Here is an 18985-nt window from a genome sequence, read left to right as displayed (position 1 = left end):
AGCCTGGAACACCATTTCTGTATTAAAATATTTACTTAGTATTTGCCGCTTGTACCACAACCTTATTATTAGTTAATACCTAGAACTTAAGGGACTGTAAAAGAAAGCGTTTTTGGACTAAACCGTCCATGTTATTTTTCCACTCCACAATACTTGACAGCTGTGCCTTGTGGCATTATACTTCCTAATTTACATGCAGCTTTGAAAGTTAAATTAGAATCCAAAACATACGTTTGACATTCAAGGCTTTGGCCACTGTTTTAGCTGACATACTGGCACATTGCACAAGTCATAATAATTGGCTGTAACATTTAAAACCAGTTGAGAAATACAATAAACTATCATTATTAGTTCCCAACTACACCTACCTTGCATCCAGTAATATGTTATGTTGTCTTGCTTAGCTGACACTTAATGCCAGATAATGCAAAATGCTTCCAGAGACAACTGAACAATAGATGGATAATAATCAAAGTTTACATGAATTAGTCAGCACACCTTAGCCCCAACATTTTATTGTAAATACTGATATTTAGGTCTAAAAGTTTGTATTGTGATAGTTGGCTAGATTCACACTGCAGGAATTCTTTGAAGCTTTGCTTAGTTTTTTGTGGATAGGGTTAATAGTTTTAGAATACTTTACATAGAAATGAATTTGGTCATTGTGTAGTAGTGATAACATGTTGAAATGTTGCCAATTATGAATCTTGCTAGAACTGGAATTGTAAAAAAAATATTAGTACTAATTGCCCTGTTTTGGTCAAAATAGAGGACTGATGTCAATTAAGATAAGTCAGAGTTGTTGTATTTCTGACATATAGAGAGATGGCTAAAGGGAAATGAGGCCAGTTTTGTGAAATAGAAACTTAAATTAAAGCATCGATTTCTGATTTTTTTGTCCTTTTTGATTAGTTGATTGAAATATTTAAAAATGAAACTACAGAATGCACAGACATTTGATTGCTATTATTTTTCATGCTACCTCTTAGTTTCCTCAATATAACCCATATTATATATGATTTTCATCATAGCTATCTGTTTTTAGTTAATAAATAGCCAGTTTCTATAATGAAGTTTGCACATTAGTCACTGCAGTCCATTTTTGGTACTGTTCATATTTGCTTCATATTAGCATTAAATCAGTAGTGCTCATCATCATCAACAGCATCCACACATGGCCTTTGCTGAACCATCACTGAACCATTAAATAGTTTCAAACTCATTGAGGCTGTTTATTTTAATTTCAAGCTAGTCTGCTATGTTTAGTACATGGGTAGAACCTTGGTGTATACTTAAGGTTTCAAGCAAATTTGCTGCCTTAAGTGATGTGGACTGTAATTAAAGTTCAGTATGTGTGTGCGTTCATGTTCGGCTAAGTGCATGCATGTTGAGCCTGTGTGTACAAGTGCATATGTGGCCTGTGCAGCCATGCCGGTATGGCACTGTGTGCCTGGCACAGTCTCTGTGCTTCCTGCCCAATTTCATGTAGTAACAGGCAGCCCCAGTAGGGCCCATGTCACCCTCCGTATGTTAGATAGTTATTAGACACAACTCTCTCTGTGGTCGCCAGGCACATCAAACCCAGCACGTCGTTCAATTGACCTCGTTTAACTTCTCTGCTGTACCCACTGATGTACCCTACTTCGTCATGAGCCACACAAAAACAAACATGATCTTCGTTAGATGAAAAGGATGGAGGCCACCTATTTGGTTTTATCCACTTTTATTTTGCAATATGACCAATAGTTTATCATATTCAAGTGTGTATGAAAAAAGTTAAGTCACTGGTTTATTCTTTTAAAAAGCTAAATACAATAAGCATTGGATCAAGGCACATACAAGACTGGCCAAAGGGCGTATATGCACTTTGGTCTTCAGTTGTAAAGAACAATTAACTTTCAGTTGTGGCAACGTAAAAGTGGCTTGAACTCTGGGGGAAAAAAAAATACAGATAATAATTATAATATGAACAAAAATAGTTAACACTTTGTCTTCCAAGTAGAAAATGAACCAATCTTATTTTTGCCCAGCTTATACTTATTTTCAAGTGCAACATTTACACTCACAATTGGTTCGCTACTGAGAGATATCACCTCTGTGGTTTCTCCCTATCGAATGGAGCAAGTGAGACTGGGTTGTTGGCCTGTCTCTTCTAGTGTCACTAAGTAACAACCTCTCGTTATCTCTGTGCTTTGTTGGTCCTATGCTGGACAAGCTTACCCAACAAAGGAACAGCATGCTGGGCTCTGTGCTATGTTGCTACTTCTCCCAGAAACAAAAGAAAGTAGTTTATCTCCATAATCCAAGCATAGTGGAGACTTAATGCCTGGCAACACTGTAGAAACGTCAAATAAGATTCCTAACGAATTCTCGGGGTTTTGGGATACCGCAACCCACCTATTCCTGCTGTCTTCTACCCATTTAATCAGCTGTGCCCTATATTCCCATTGGCCGCATTTTTGCCTTTTATCTTTTTAACTGAGAGTCACGTAGTGAAAACTATGACCTGTGCTTATTCTACAAGGTTCTCTAAAATCTGATTGTTCAACACAGCAATGAAAACCCACTTTCACAGTTGACAAGTCATATCTCAGTAGAGCACAAAGATTTTAATTGGTCTGAAACCTTAAGCAAAGGATGTACAGTACAAATTACTACAAACCTCTAAAATATAGAATTGCAGTTGTTGACAGCACACACTGAAGGCTCAGTGATGGCCTGCAATTTTAGCCTTTTTTTCTTTTAATAAACTGTCCTTAAATATAAATTATATGGCAAATGTACAGAACATTGCTTTCTCAGTCTTTTCAATCCAGTGTTTTGTAAAAGACCGGCCAGTCCTGGAGTCAGTCATTCATAACAAAATGTCTTTTAAACCTCCACACACTATCATGAATGGGAGTGGTCTGAATCTGGTATTCCACTGTCTCTGTAGCTTCTGTTGTTGATACTGTTTTCACTGTGTGGGCTCTTGTAAAGGTTTAAACCATTAGGTGGGAAAATTGTGTGTATTACAAACTCTTCCTTGGACATGGGCATGTGATTTATGGGTATCATTTGAAAAGAAGCCTCTCTAATCTCCAAGATGGAATTGTCCTTCTTTGTGCCGGCCTCAGCGTAGTCATCCTTCCTCCTGCGCCCTTTATTGTACGTGCAATTCCTGGAAAATAAAGAACCATTCCTGTGGACATACCAGCACACCAGTGCCAGCATTATTATGGCCAAAAGTGCTACAGCCCCTCCGATAATTGCAGCTAAAGGCAAACTTGAATTTTTGTACGGCTCCTTCTCTTGCTCCCTGTTCAAGGTTGTAGTGGGGTTGTATGCTTTTAGGGAACCAGTTTCCGTCTCTATGCAAACGGGCGTCTCATCTGACAGGTAAATATTGCTGGTCTCCATAGGAACCATGCATATCCGATAGGAGGACTCAGGCTCCAGAGCTGTAAGCAGGTACTCCGTTCTGTCCCCTTGTACAATGGTCTCCGTGATGGATCCAAATGCAGGGCTGTGCCCCAGCTTCAACCAGCTGAGGCGCAGGGCAGTCATGGGTTGAGATACTCTCCAGGATATGTGCACTGTATCTGGACTACTGGATTTGACACTTATTGTGATAATCTTACGACTCGGTGGCGTAGTACTGCGGTAGTTTTTACCAAAATCTGGACCCTTAATCACTGGTCTTTTAGTCACATATAGAGGCCACTGAGGTCGAGAAGGTGGCAGTGTGTTGGAGACTGTGCTTGTCTCATATGTGGGCAAGACCTCTATTTCGGAGCAGTCAAAGAGCTCTGTAGATAGATCCTTGATGGCCATCCCTTTGACCTTATCAGGGCCTTGGCACATGAAGCCACGCACATTGACCTTACCTGGCAATAAGCGCAGCCAGTCACGCACCCACTTCATTCTGCAGTTGCAGTACCATGGGTTGTTGCGCAGCAGCAGCTGGGTCAGGTTATCTAGGTCATCAAAGACCCCCATAGGCAGACTGGTCAATTTGTTGCCTGACAGATCCAGGCGGTACAGCTGTCGTAGGAAAGCAAAAGCACCTGCTGGCACCCGGTCTATGTGGTTGTCCTGTAGCTGTAACTTCTCAAGGCTGTTGCCTGGCAAGTTGGCAGGTGGGGATGTAAGGGAGTTCCGCACCAGTGAGAGCTCAGTCAAGTTGATCAAATTCACAAAGGCCATTTCCCCGATGCCCCTGTTATTCAGGAGGTTGCCATCCAGCACTAGGCGTTTCAGGTTTATAAGATCTTGTAGGGATGCCTCAGAAATGGAGGAGATGCGGTTGTCATCGAAGCGAAGTTCCTCAATGGTCATGGGCAGACCTGCGGGGATGGTGCTCAGGTGATTGCGTGAAAGGAAGAGCAACCTCAAATGGTTGCTGTCTCGGAAGGCTCCCTCCTCAATGCTGACAGCTGACACCGAGTTGTCGTCCAGGTGTAATTCCTCAATAAAAGGAATCTGCGCTAAAGACGCGTGAGTGATAGTCCGGATGTTGTTCTCCTGCAAGTGGAGTTCCTTGACATTCAGAGGAAGATTTGTGGGAAACTCATCCAAGTTGTTGCAGTACAGGTAGATCTTTTCCACGTTGTTGAGCCTCCGCAGATCAGTAGGAATGCCTGCGCTCTTAATTCGGTTGTTCTGCAGGAAGAGAACTGTGGCATCCTCTGGGATACCTGAAGGGATGGAAGTCAGCTCCCGGTCATTGCAGTAGATGAAAGTCCCATCACAGCGGCACTGTGATGGACAGGAAGCTGAGGTCACTAGCGGATTGGCTAGGCCCAGGAGAAGCCCAGCTCTGATGACAAAGATGAAGAAAGACTTGTATTGGCACGCCATTGTTAATGTCCTCTGTTTGCTTGTCCCCCCTGGAGGAAAAAAGAGAAAAAAATCAGAAGGCATTCTGAAGGAAAGGCAAAGTCCTTCTGTAAATAATTGCAGTCTGTGCGCATTCTGCCTCGAGCACCTTTTCATGCTAAATGATAAAGATTAAGACAAATGTTACACAGCAGCTGAATTAGAGAAATTACTAAGATTTCCAAATAAAAACAACATGCCTTCTTGATCTTCACTGAAATTCAGTATACCCTCCAAAAAACACAGAGAAAGGGGAAATGAGAACTATGTAGGAGTTTAGTCTAATTAAAGGGAAAGTTTATTCCCAATCAGCTGTGGATGCAGATAACAAATCCTTAAACTCACAAGCTTTCCTTGAATGAAATGCCTGTGCGTCTGGTTTTATCTTTTACTCTGTGTAATGCAATAGAAGGTCCTTGCTGTTGTACAAATTTCTGCACTGAGCCACTGCATTTCAAAGCTGTCTTTCATAGTAGCAGACTGTGCCGGATGAACGAACGTGGATCTTTTTTTATTAACTGTTGAAAAACCTCTTTTTCTTTCTTCCCCTGAGGATTTTTGTCCTTGTAGGATATGCTAGATCAGACCTAATTTATAAAAACGGTGAAACCTCATCAATCTACACAGGGATCCCTGCTGTATTCTTAGAAATAATCAGTATTGAGCTAAACTAAAATTAATCAGTATTCCTAATGCTAAATATATCATTTAGGATAAGTTAATAAGTTGTGAGCTCATTTCATTTTTTGCGATTGAATGGTTTTGGGAATGACTGCTTTCACTTTTGCCATAGACCTTTTCTTCAGTGACATTTGCATCAGGGGTTTACCACAGTGCAAATAAAAAAAAGTTTTATATGCCTATTTAGGGAATAAGGCTTCAATCTGTGCACAACAAAGATTCTAAGAAAACATTCTGACAGCCATGAAATGGATGAGTGATGGAGCTTTTACAGATTACAGCATTAATTAAAATTGAAGGCTTTTCAGTCTAAACTCCTTATTTTTTCAGTCTTAAAACAAGGCTTCAGCATTTCTTTTGGTAAATTATCAGAAGCTCCTAGAATGCGTATGTCGCATTAGACTCTATGGAATAGTCCAAACAGCTGTCTGGTTAATTAGATGGGGAACATGATGACCAAAATAATCCCTGGAATGAGTACAAATGACAAGCAATAAATAAATACACTACGTGCTTTGCTGCAATTAATGTAGTCCTTGTTGTACAAATTATTTTGTCAACACAATATGTTTTTGTTTTTAAATATTTGTAATATTAACAGGTCTTTTAATATAATCTCCCTTCCTATACACATCTTCCTAAACATTAGAACGATCACTCGAGTGATAGGAGCACAGCCATCCATATTTGTCATACCTAATTTAGAAGAGCCAGTAAATCCTCTGCTTCCACCCAGAAATCCAATGATGCTTTAAGCTCCCCTTTCTTCTCGCTGTCTCAGATTTTTTCTCTGAGTCTCTTTGGTGATATCCTGACCCAATTGGTATTTGCCGAACTGATCCTTGTTTGTACTGCTGACCTCCTGCCTTGTAGCGCAGTAGCCAACAGTTCATGCCATCAAAGGCTTTGTGGCAGATAAACCTATAAAGAAAGAAGCGGCTCCAGTTTGACTTGGGCCTCAAGCGCAATGCTCCAGTGCAGGCATGCAGTTTGGATAATTAAAAAAAAAAGAAAAAAAGAAAAGGGAAAAAAACACACAGAAGGAAAGTCCAGTGCGTGGAGAATCCTTTTACTTTGTGGCGCAGCGGCTGTGACCCCTAATTAGACCCTTTTGTGAGTGCGGAAGACTCCTCTGTGGGAAGGGAATGGCTCCTGTCTGTCCTGCGGCAGACTGGACATGGCATCAAGAGCCCAGCCGCCCAGTGCCCGCGTAGTCTGCAAGTAAGGCAGACTCAGATCCAGGGCGGCTCCGTTCTGAAGCCTCGCCTTACGTTTCGTCCCAAATCGTGTTCCTCCACTCCTGGCAGAGGCATGAATAATGTATCCAACTTGCTCTCCCGTCTCAGGAACGTGCCCTCACACCGACAGGCACTTACTCCCTCTCATGCGTCCTTCTTCTACAAATCAAAGAAAGAAGAATTAGTGTTTAGTCACGTCTGCAAGTGTACAAAGCCAGTGCAGAAAATCCTTTTGAAATCATGTGAAAGTTGAAATTTGCATTGGTCCAGGCCAAGCAGAGTACCGTGTGGCCTTATAGGGGAGCTATTGGCTATGCACGAGTGCACGAGTGCCAGGGCTGAGACTGACAGCATCCAAGACAAACGGTAATTGGCTGCTGTCCTTCGAACATAGTTTTCAAGCCATCAACACTACAGTGCTTGCCATAAACAAATTGTTCACACACAAAAAAATTAAAAACAGGTAGCCGCATAGCTATATTTTTCACTTAATCGTTTTGTCTTAATAAGGCACTTATAATTTTTGGACAAAAAAAATTGATGATGCAGGAAAAGTAAGCTACACATAAATGTACTCACAGTATCAGATGGAAAGAGGGTCTCTACAGCTTATTCGCTTTCTAGTTTCTCTTTGATGACATACATCCTTTCTGAAGCCCAGTGTGGGAGGTTTAACAAGAAAAACAACACCAGGAACAACAACAAACATCGTTCTTCCGCATCACCAGCCTGTGCCGCCATGATTGTGTTCACTGACCTGTCAGCCTGTGACCCCAACAACCCCTCCACTGCCTTCTCTAAGGAGACGGGTGGAAAAGAATGCCTTTGCATTCAAAAAGCTACAGTGGTTGAGGCCCTGTCACAATGGCAAGGACTGCTGCCTCCTGCCTGGCTCAGTGCTTCAGATGCTTTCAGGTTTCAAAGTGGCTGGTGTAGCGTTAAAACAAGAAGACTCTGAGAAATGTTGAGCGGGAGTGGAAGAGAGGGGCTGAACTCTGAACATGCATCTCTGAAGGCACTCCAGACCCTTCTGGCTGGCCCAGCAGTGCAGGATAAAATGCCCTTATGCTGCTCAAAAATGTATATGGCAGATGATCGGGAGCTCATCTTAAAAGTACTCATGAATATCCAAGTAGGAGGCTCCTTGTCCATGTCACCTCCGGTGCACCCATGCGAGTGCCTGCCTCCTTTCCCCTCCTGCTGCACCTTTGCTTGGCCTACTTCCCATACCACCAACACTACTTCCCCCAGCACAGGGGTAAAAATAGACCTCTCCCCCCGCCAAACCAAACGATACACTACAATCCAGAACACAATGGCTTGTGCCCTTGCCCGAAACCCTCCCCTGCAGCCTTCTCATGGTAACCGGTGTTCTGTAAAACACGAGAGAGCACAGCTACAAGCATCTCAGACACTTAACTATTGTAACCGATGACATGGAGAAGATTAGGGAATTGAGAGTCTTCTAACTCAATTTACAAGCCTGGGCCTATGCTGTCTGATAACACCCAGTCTTTCTATTGTGCCAAAGCAGAGCCATGAGCCTAATGTCGTATAGATTAGAGTGGGCTTGCAACAGCAGATGTGACCTTACTTTAGGAAAGAAGAGTGATGTAGCAGAGAGTTTTTGCGCAGACTGCGCAAAGCCTTATATTTAAGATACTTATTCTCTGCTTATAACCTTGAAACCTAGCAGCCTTGAAAAATATAAAACCAGGAAAAGTACAATATGTGGATAAAGCAGTACAGGAAAAAATAATCATGACAAATTAACTTTATGAAAGGTTGTTTAAAAAAAAAGTTTGCTGATTGGATATAGGGTTTGTAATTTGGTTTGCCAATAAATACCCCTTGTAACTGTTCTGAAAAGCAATAATATTGATTTGTGCAGTAAAAAATGAAAAGGTAAACATGTACCATTTCCAGACATTCCCCCATGAGCCTTGATAAGACCGTGCCACTACTCATGCTTACTCCCCAGAATTATGATCATCTTCAAAGTCATTGCATTTCAGACCAACCAACAGGCAAGACTGCGGCATATTTTGGCTGCCTCAGAGTCCCTCTGTCAAAAGCAGCCAGCGTGGTAATAGTCTGGTGTTCATGGTAATCGTTCACCGCTTCTTCAGTGAGGCAAGGCCAAATGACTGGCATGAGGTCTTTCAGAAAGTGTGGACAGTGTTTAAAAAGCATTCTGCCCTTTTCTTGGTCACAGTTATTAGGAATACGAATAGATAGTTTGCAGAAAGTCACAAGAGGGAGAAAAAGAGTGGAGGCAGCTCTGTTTGTTGGCACTCTTCTTAACCAGGCAGTACCTGCTGAGTTGATAGGGTGTGCTAATGCTAACCATTACTGTGCTTGACCTGACATGACTGCCCAAAGCTCAGTGGATTTCACCTAAGTGGCCTGATTGTATTGTTCATTATTAGGGCTCAGAAATCCAACCCCCACCCACTTCTCTTTGCTTATCTCCTTTTGCCGTATTTTATCACATTTTTCACGTGATTAAACTTTTCAAAACCTTTCCGAATGCCCTCGTCGTCTAACTCTCTTTTTAAGGGGAGAGAATGGTATGTAGAGGCCTAAATGATAGACACTTCTCCCTATCGTTCTAATAGGCTGCCTTTTCTTTGGCCAGACCTGCTTCTGCTCTACTGCTCTTCACAAGTGATGTTAAATTGAGCATCCTGGTTTAAAAAAGAAAAAAAAATTGCCTCAGCCACCACTACCTTTTTTCTAGCATTTGAGAAGAGCTCAGTGCCAGTTAGAGATGGCTACAGGGTATTCACTATGGGTTCATTTGTTCATTTAACTTCAATTATAAATTAGATAAATTATAAAAAAGCAGCAAGAGTGGTATCAGTCGTGTGCTCAGATTGCATGCCGTAGTGCAGTCTACAGTGCTGGTTTAACTCATTGCATAACCATCATCCTCAAAAAGAACATGTTATAAGTTAAATGTTTGTTGATAATGTCTTATTTCTTATTATTACATTTATTATTAGATTTTTTATTATTATTAACATCCTATTTAGGGCCTACAATCTTCACATTTTCTCAATACCTTTACAGTTAAGAAACAACCTACATAATGTATCGCAGGATACATGTTTATTTTTGAAGCCTTTATTGTTCATTTCAAATTTCAAGTCCTATTAGGGGGCCTTTAATTTGCACATTTACTTAGTACCTTTATGCCAGTCTATTTGATTTATTTATTATGGTTGTTTATTATTAAAATTATTAGAATTAATTTCAAGTCCTTTTTAGGGCCTACCATTACATTTATGTAGTACCCTTACAGTTAGGAAATAATAGTCACAAGCTACATGTTTATTCAATGTATTCCAGACTTTATTTGCCTGTCTTGGTCCAGGATTAAGAAAAGACACCTCTTATTCAACGGATAATGGAATCTGGACCCCAGATGAGCGTTAAATCAAACGCCTCGCTTTGTCATATTGTATCTTATATCTTAGACTAAGGCAGGGTTGAAGTCTAGTGTTCAGGCAGACGTGTTTTTTATCTATACATTTGGAAATTGAAGGAACGGTTCAAACAGGGTTTAACTGCTCATTTAAAAGCAGACCGGTGATAATTTGGAAGCCCCAGGTTTGTCTCTGGCTGGGGCTCAGGCGTTCGGAGAAGAGCTTGGGAAAGACGGGGGGTCTTTTTGCTTTTGTAAACCACTGAAAAGGAGAAAGCGGTGCGTGGCAGCTGCGCTGCTTTTCCCCACTTGGGGGTGGTAGGCTCGTCTGCATCAGGCCTGTGTCTCTCCGCACACACTCTCTCTCCAACATGCATGCACACACGCACTCACTGAGCTGGTGCTTTAATTACCACATGCGCACCCCCTGCCAGGGTACAGAGGATGGTCGCCACCGGACAATGACAGAAAGGCCTGGGTTGATTTACTACACTATGTTTTTTGTTGCCTCCATGAAGGAAGCAAATTACCATTTGTAAACCTAGAACTCATTTTCTTATCTCTTTCTTGTCTTATGAACTGGTACTCAATTGAAGGAATGCTTTCAGAGCTTCTCACAATGCCAAAATATTAAACACTGTGAAAAAAACATGGACCAAAACAAAGTGCTTTTCCAGTGCACATGTACTATTTTGCCCTGCGACAAAGGTTAGCTACTGACACTGAGCTGTGAAATGTTTTTGTCTACGACACAAAAGGGTGACAGACTTCTCTGGAGGCCCGAAAGAACATGACCACTTCATGTCGCAGTGAATGCCATGGGCCTCCATGTTTAGCCTTCAGCCTCCAGCCTGCGCCAACAAAAGAGGAACAAACCCGCCGTATGGCTGCCATCAAAGTGTCTCACACAGTGTCCTTCAGTGTTTCAATTCAGGAGTTTTAGTAAATGATGATGATGATGTTTTAGGAGGATGTTTTTCTGACTAGACTGGACTCTTAAATGGGATTTGTTAACTCAAGAGCTCAGCCTTAAAGCTGTGTACGAGCACAAGTTGGTGTTTATTCTGGTAAAAAAAGAGGAAAAGCCTCAGTTCTCTAATTTCGTTTCAGTTAGTAATACAGTACACGTGTAAGTCAAATAACTACGTTTTTTCTGAGCAAACATACTTTATTCAGTGTATGTGTATGTCGTTTAACTTTAATGATGGCTCTCCAAGGCTTCTTCAGTGAAGGCAATAAAAGATGGTTCCATTTAGAACCACTTCATGCCTAAACAGTTGTTTGCGTGGTGCAATAGGACTTCATATTGCTGGAGAATGTGTTGTATGCTGTTCTATGTAGCACCTTTTTGAAAATGTTTCTGTATAGCACCAGAAAAGGTTTTGCTATTTTTACGACGTGACGCTTGTAACAATAGAGAGAACCCTCTTAGGCGCTATACAGAACCATTTCCAAAAAGGCTCTGTACATAGAACCACACACCCCACATTCCCCATCATCCTGAAGAACCATTTAGACATGAAATGGCTCTACGTAGAATTCATGGTCCCTTTACTAAAGAACCCTTGAAGAACCATCTTTAAGAGAGTGCGCTTCGTATCTGAGGTTGACGGAGAGGGAGACCGCGCTCCTCTGAATCCTCTCAGCGCGGTTTACAGTGTGAATCCGTTTTATACTCTCCTGTAAACAGATTTAATCAGCTCTTCTCTCCTCTAATCCCGGCTTTTTTCTCTCCCCCTGAACCGCAAAGCTGTTAATTTCACACTGGACTAGCACTTCTTTGACATCGCCCGTGTGAAATCCTGCGTTATACACGTACGTCAGGCTACTGAAAAGCGCAGAGAGACAATGTTATAAATCCCGTAACTCGCGGACGCGACGCAGCCTGTTTAACCAACGGTTCGGCTAGTTTCGTTGTAAAATAACATACACGACGGAGAACAGCAGAAAACCAGAAAGAAGCAGTCTGGACATGTTTTCGAGCGGAAAAATGTAACATTACAAGTGGACACTCGCCGAGAATTTGCTGGCTTTTGTCTTTTACGTTTGCCCTCAGGTGTCAGGCTAGCGTTAGCGAGTCACTGGCTGCGTCCGAAACAGCATTCAAGCGTTCTAAGTAGTGTGTAAACACAGTACGTCACAATTAGACGCGCTTTCATTAGTGTGCTACGGATAGTATACTTTAATATGTGATTTTGGACGCAGCCCTGGCAGTGCTGCGGGCTCTAGTACTCCACTCAGCGCTTATTACTCGTTTACAACGTCCACAAACGAGCAGCGACGTCTGTGGAACGAAAGCTAGAGCTTCTCTGCACTGTGGCCGTTAGTTGGAAAGTCCTGTTAGTTGACAGAGAGACCACAGAAGGAGAAACGCAGTGCTGAGAGGAAAATGTAAATTTCTCAGGGGCCATAGATAAAACGATAGATGAAAAATGCTCTAAAGCTCAAATTTCTCGTGTGCTTTTTTTACTTATTGGGCTTGTTTTCTTACTTAAATTCCCACCCCAAACCCCCAGACGAAGCTGAAGTGACTACTTATTCGAATTCTCACCGTTCCGCCTTAAATGGTGCAGCAGTTACATTCTGGTGCCTGCACCACTTAAGGTGGAACAGGAAAATTCGAACAAGAAGCTGGCGAATGGGAAGCCAACTTCACCCCCAAACCCCAGGACTTGATGAGACAGAAGACGTCTCCCACTATGACAGCAGTGTGAAGGATCTGAAATGACAAACGAGGTGAAGGAGGAAACTAAAACTGACAAACCGGTGAAGTATTTTCAAGCACAAACGCCCTGACTTAAGGAGATTAAGTTGCGGATTGTGGATGTGCTGGTGGGGAGGGAGGGGGGGTAGGGGGGCTCTGCAAATGTCTGCCCCTTCTGCTGGGATGCTCATCATCGTCGAAGATTTCCTGCAGTGAATCTGGTGACACTATCTGATATGAAAAGGGGAGAGGATGATGAACGAAGCAACACACTTACCTCTGATTCATTCATTAAAAAAGGAAAAGGGGAGGGAAACTCAAAAGAAATATCCTCAAAAAAGAGTCAGCCCGCAGTATATATCCAGCACAGCGTTAGAAAATGCCTCGAAGTCCGGAGCAAAAAGAAAGAAGCACGTAAAAAAAGCCCCAGCAAGCCCAGAAAGTCTCAGCGGCAGCAGCAGTGCGAGCTGCGGTGTGTGTTACTGTGTCCGCTCATGTATTCACACACAAGCGCGCGCACATATACACACACGGGCGCGCGCACTCACTCCTTGACAAAAAGAGGGAGAGAGAGAGGGAGAGAGGGAGAGAGAGAGAAAGGCTTGAGAGGACTCTTCGGTAGGTCTGTCCGGCTGCCTGGAGCTCACTAGAAGTGTGAAGTTGCCTCCAGCCCTGCCTGCCTCATCCGCGCGGTTGCGTCACATGGGGGCGGGCCCTGGTGTTTTCCCTTTGGTCACGCCCCCTTTGGTCGCTCGCTCTGTCTCTCTCTCTCTCTCTCTCTCTCTCGCTCTCTCTCTTTCTCTGTCTCTGTCTCTCTACCGCACTCCTGCATCTAAGGTTCATAAATGGACGCGACGTGGTTTGCCGCCACTAGGGGGGGTCAGAGATAGAGAGATGGACAAAGGTGGACGACGGGCCTAAAGAGCTGTTTCTGGAGTGGACACTTCTCGTGTGGGTGCAGCGAGGGCCACCAGGAGCCGCGTTTAGATCAGCTCTGCTGTCCTGTCTGTCTTCTTAGTGTTGTACGTGTTCTGGACAGTGTCCAGACTTTACAGGACTGAATGAATACAGAGGGGCAAACCCAAAAGAACCGACGAAGCTGTACTGAGTTTGTGAATTTTGTCTTTACTTTTCTTGTTTTTTTTGTTATCAAGGTTAGGGTTAGAGTAGGAATAGCTGCAGAAAGTGCATACAGGGAATTACATATCACTGTTGGAAGTAAACCTTGTATCTCCATTTTTGTTGGGTTTTTTTTCAGTTTTTGACATAATTTGGAAATGCCTGTTAGCCTTTACATTGTGTGTAAATTCCATGAAGAATGGACCAAAGGAAACGGCCCAGAATCATTTGGAAAAAAGTCTGGTTTCATTGACTTACATTAAAAGTAAAGCAGATTTTTTCCTTTTCCTGTAAAGTTACTGTAAAGAAGTACAAGGGTTTCTTCAGACAACAGCGAATCTATCTATCTATCTATCTATCTATCTATCTATCTATCTGGAAATGTATATTATTTTTAATTCTCTAATAAAGATGATTATTATCATTAATTATAATTATAATTAATCATAATATGCATTAAATTATAATATACCTTTCCTGTTTGCATGTGTAAAGTACTCCTTACACAATATCAGGTCACCCCATGTGTGTGTGTGTGTGTGTGTGTGTGTGTGTGTATATCTATCTATCTATCTATCTATCTATCTATCTATCTATCTATCTATCTATCTATCTGTCTGTCTGTCTGTCTGTCTGTCTGTCTGTCTGTCTGTCTGTCTGTCTATCTATCTATCTATCTATCTATCTATATATAAATGTGTGTGTATATATGCATACACACGCACAAAATGTATATCATATTAAGTTCATTGTGGTAGGAAATAAGCCAAAAAGTAGCATAAATTTAAGTAAACCATTCCTTAATTTTGGCAAATTTTTGAAGTGTCTGTGGCTGTTGTGTTTCATGCTGATGTGCTTTAAGCAGTTTCTGTGCAGACTTCTAGTTTTGGATCTGAAATCACTTTGTACACTTAAGATTGTGTCAGTGAACACAAGCTCACCGACACCATTATAGGAAAAGTAGCGTTAGACTTTCACGTTTCCACCTTTACAGCGGAGTGCAGTCTGGCTGGAATTCTTCTCCAGGCTTTCCCACCATCATCAACCATCATTTGAAGTTTTTCTAACAGTGTTTTTTTCTCTGAAATGTAATTTTGCTCAACGTTTCATGACAGAACATTTCATGATGTCAGCTCCATTGAAGTTTTCCCATGTTTAATTTGGTATAATACTTTTTTTGGGCCACTGTATATATATATATATATATATATATATATATATATATATATATATATATATATATATATATATATATATATATATATATATAAGGCATATGGGACATACGTATGACCTCATATTCTTCCGTTGTTTAAAAATATGCGTGTGTGTCTGTGAGGGAGAGTGAAAAAGAGGAAGAGCCGGGGAGGAGCTGCATGCAGTTAATCAGTGTGTGTGTGTGAGAGAGAGATAGAAGGAGCTATAAATTAACCTCTTAGTTTCAGAACATGCTGTGAATGTTTCTGTTCAGGAGGCAGGCATCATGTCAGCTGTACGATGCTCCTCGAGTGTCAAATTGAGTCCAGATGGAAGGTTTGTATTATATTCACTTTGGTGTGCACCGCAACTACCCTTACAGATGGCTTGTGAAGACCTGTGCTCCTGGTTGCTCTAACCCGACCTGATCTGCGCAAATTGCACGTGAAGATAAATGCTGTGCACTCAGCTAATTAGCGTCACTCAAAATGCATTTAGAGAAGAAACCTCAGAGTCATAACGCCGATGCCCATATTGGTTTGTCATCTCATTAGCTGCCTTGATGAAAAACAGACACTTCTACTCAAGTGCTCAATCACATAATGAATATTTTCTTTTTTTGCTTCATGCAGCTTACTTTGATATTCTAAACCGGAGTCTTCCTAGTAGCCTCCTACAGGGCAGGCCTGGACTCAAGCCCTGTCTGCTTTAGCGATTACAGCAGGTCTAATGGACCAGACTTTCTTCTAGGACAGGGGTGCCCAAACTATTTTGCTTGGGGGGGGCAAAGTGAAACATTCTAGCAAACCAAATCAGACATCTTCACTGGCCAACTGCCCTGTGAACCACACTTTGGGCAGCCCTTTTCTCCAGGACGTATCCATTAAGGAGCTTCCATGTTCTAGTGACACCATGGGATTTTTGGGAACCAGTTTGGATTAACATTGACCGGCCAAGTTAACTAAGTTCTCTTGTAGTTCTTGGACCTTATGTTCTTTACCTATAACACTTTGTATGTCAATGAATGGGAGTCTACTTTATCCAAGCTTAATACACATCCTATGTGCAGGGGCATCTAGGGCTTTGGGTTTATTCGCTTTTGTCCTTTCCTTGAGGCTGTTTGTTTACTAAAATGGCCGTCAAGTTAAGCCCTGAACATCTGCCAGAAACACACTTGGGACAATGTGGCCCACTTCTCTTTTGTGTTTTTCTAGTGCTAGTTGCCTTGAAGTGTCTTTGCCCTTAAATTAAGAGTCAGTGTATGACCTACACTATACTGCTCACAAGTTCAGGGATCAGTAGTCTTCATCTATAGTTTCCCTCTACATCTTGTATCAGTATATCATCTGTATATAATTGAACTGCCAAAATTAGCATAAAAGTTTGTATGCTTCTTTGATACTGCTAAAAAAGAAATGCTGTAAATTAGCAGAGAAATGAATTTGCTGAACAAATAAATGCAAATAGAATAAAATCATATGACAGATCATGTTTACATTTATGCCTGGCTGTAGCTACAACACATGGTGGAAAGTGGCAGGTACTAACTGACTAATAAAGAAATGAATATTCTTTTATCTAATAATAGAAGGAAAACATAATGGTGAAATTAAATTAGATGTCTGCTACCAATTAATGAGCATTTCTAGAGTCATTATGTTTACCAGTGTCTTTTCATCTCTCTATATAAAATATAGCAAGAAAATATAGCAGGCAAAACAATGAGAAATTGCTTAACATAAAGATTTCTCTCCATATTTCTCAGATGTACAGTTTTATTGTTATGCATAGAGCTGATGGAAACTTGTCATATGTTTTTTTGTGAAATTTGGGCTATTTGCTTATATTTTAAAGAATATAGCTCAATAAAACGATACTAATGTAATGCTAGCACCTTACAGCCTTAAAGGTTACCATTCATTTGTAGATTTGATGAACAGAGTTGTGGATGACTTCAGTATCGTTAAGAAAGTTGTGATGTGTAGAGAATTATATTCTAACTAATATACAAAGCAGCCATCACATGAATGAAAAGTCACACTATATGAACTGTCATTGATTTACTTCTTGTACTCTAAACTCCTGTGTGGTGTCTGGCTTATATCATTTAAATCTACAACCCCAATTCCAATGAAGTTGGGACGTTGTGTAAAAAACAAATAAAAACAGAATACGATTATTTGCAAATCCTTTTCAACCTATATTCAATTGAATACACTACAAAGACAAGATATTTAATGTTCAAATGGATAAACTTTATTGTTTTTTGTTACTAATATTTCAATATTCACTCATTTTGAATTTGATGTCTGCAACACGTTGGGACGGGGGCGTGTTTACCACTGTGTTACATCACCTTTCCTTTTAACAACACTCAATAAGCATTTGGGAACTGAGGACACTAATTGTTGAAGCTTTGTAGGTGGAATTCTTTCCCATTCTTGCTTGATGCACAACTTCAGCTGCTCAACAGTCCGGGGTCTCTGTTGACGTATTTTGCGTTTCATAATGCACCACACATTTTCAATGGGAGACAGGTCTGGACTGCAGGCAGGCCAGTCTAGTACCCGCACCGACACATACCTATCTGTAACACGTGTAGAATGTGGCTTGGCATTGTCTTGCTGAAATAAGCAGGACGTCCCTGAAAAAGACGTTGCTTGGATGGCAGCATATGTTGCTCCAAAACCTGTATGTACCTTTCAGCATTAATGGTGCCTTCACAGATGTGCAAGTTACCCATGCCATGGGCACTAACACACCCCCATACCATCAGAGATGCTGGCTTTTGAACTTTGCTCTGATAACAATCTGGACAGTCCTTTTCCTCTTTGGCCCAGAGGACACGACATCCATGATTTCCAAAAACAATTTGAAATGTGGACTCGTCAGACCGCAGGACACTTTTCCAGTTTGCGTCAGTCCATCTCAGATGAGCTCGGGCCCAGAGAAGCCGGCGGTGTTTCTGGGTGTTGTTGACATATGGCTTTCACTTTGCATGGCAGAGTTTTAACTTGCACTTGTAGATGGAGCGACGAACTGTGTTCACTGACAATGGTGTTCCTGAGCCCATGTGGTAATATCCGTTACAGAATGATGTTGGTTTTTAATGCAGTGACGCCTGAGGGATCGAAGGTCACGGGCATTCAATTATGGTTTTCTGCCTTGCCGCTTACTTGCAGACATTTCTCCAGATTCTGTGAATCTTTTGATGATATTATGGACTGTAGATGATGAAATCCCTAAATTCCTTGCAATTGCACATTGAGAAACGTTTTTCTTAACGTTTTTTCTTTTTCTTAAACTGTTGGACTATTTGCTCATGCATTTGTTCACATCCTTGCTTGTGAACGACTGAGCCTTTCAGGGATGCTCCCTTTATACCCAATCATGGCACTCACCTGTTTCCAATTAACATGTTCACCTGTGGAAAGTTCAAAAGAAGTGTTTTTTGAGCATTCCTCAACTTTAATAGTCTTTTGTTGCCCCTGTCCCAACTTCTTTGGAACATGTTGCAGGCATCAAATTCAAAATGAGTGAATATTTGCCAAAAACAATAAAGTTTATCTGTTTGAACATCAAATATCTTGTCTTTGTAGTGTATTCAGTTGAATATAGGTTGAAAAGGATTTGCAAATCATTGTATTCTGTTTTTATTTATGTTTTACACAACGTCCCAACTTCATTGGATTTGGGGTTGTAGTTTGTATTAATACTTAATTAATAAAATAATATAATATAATTAAATAAAATAACCATCAC

General features: G+C 41.3%; 2 protein-coding genes across 2 annotated transcripts in view; one reads left to right on the top strand and one right to left on the bottom strand.

Moving 5' to 3' along the window:
- Positions 1–18985, top strand: part of macrod2 (mono-ADP ribosylhydrolase 2) — a 1076631-nt gene that overhangs the window by 183285 nt on the left and 874361 nt on the right. The gene's annotated exons all lie outside the window — the stretch shown is intronic.
- flrt3 (fibronectin leucine rich transmembrane 3) lies at positions 1707–13559 on the bottom strand. The gene is made up of 3 exons (XM_017683081.2): positions 13185–13559; positions 6235–6935; positions 1707–4868 (listed from the first exon to the last, which is right to left on the bottom strand). The coding sequence occupies exon 3, from the start codon at positions 4837–4839 to the stop codon at positions 2890–2892; it is 1950 nt and encodes a 649-aa protein (XP_017538570.1). The 5' UTR covers positions 4840–4868; positions 6235–6935; positions 13185–13559; the 3' UTR covers positions 1707–2889.

Source organism: Pygocentrus nattereri, chromosome 5 (genome assembly GCF_015220715.1).
Source record: "Pygocentrus nattereri isolate fPygNat1 chromosome 5, fPygNat1.pri, whole genome shotgun sequence".
NCBI classification, from domain to species: domain Eukaryota; kingdom Metazoa; phylum Chordata; class Actinopteri; order Characiformes; family Serrasalmidae; genus Pygocentrus; species Pygocentrus nattereri.
The sequence above is the reverse complement of the archived record's forward strand: the minus strand, read 5'-3'. Positions and strand labels throughout refer to the sequence as shown.

Excerpts from the sequence above, each read along its gene's own strand:
- flrt3 (XM_017683081.2), bottom strand. The coding sequence starts at position 4,839 with ATGGCGTGCCAATACAAGTCTTTCTTCATCTTTGTCATCAGAGCTGGG.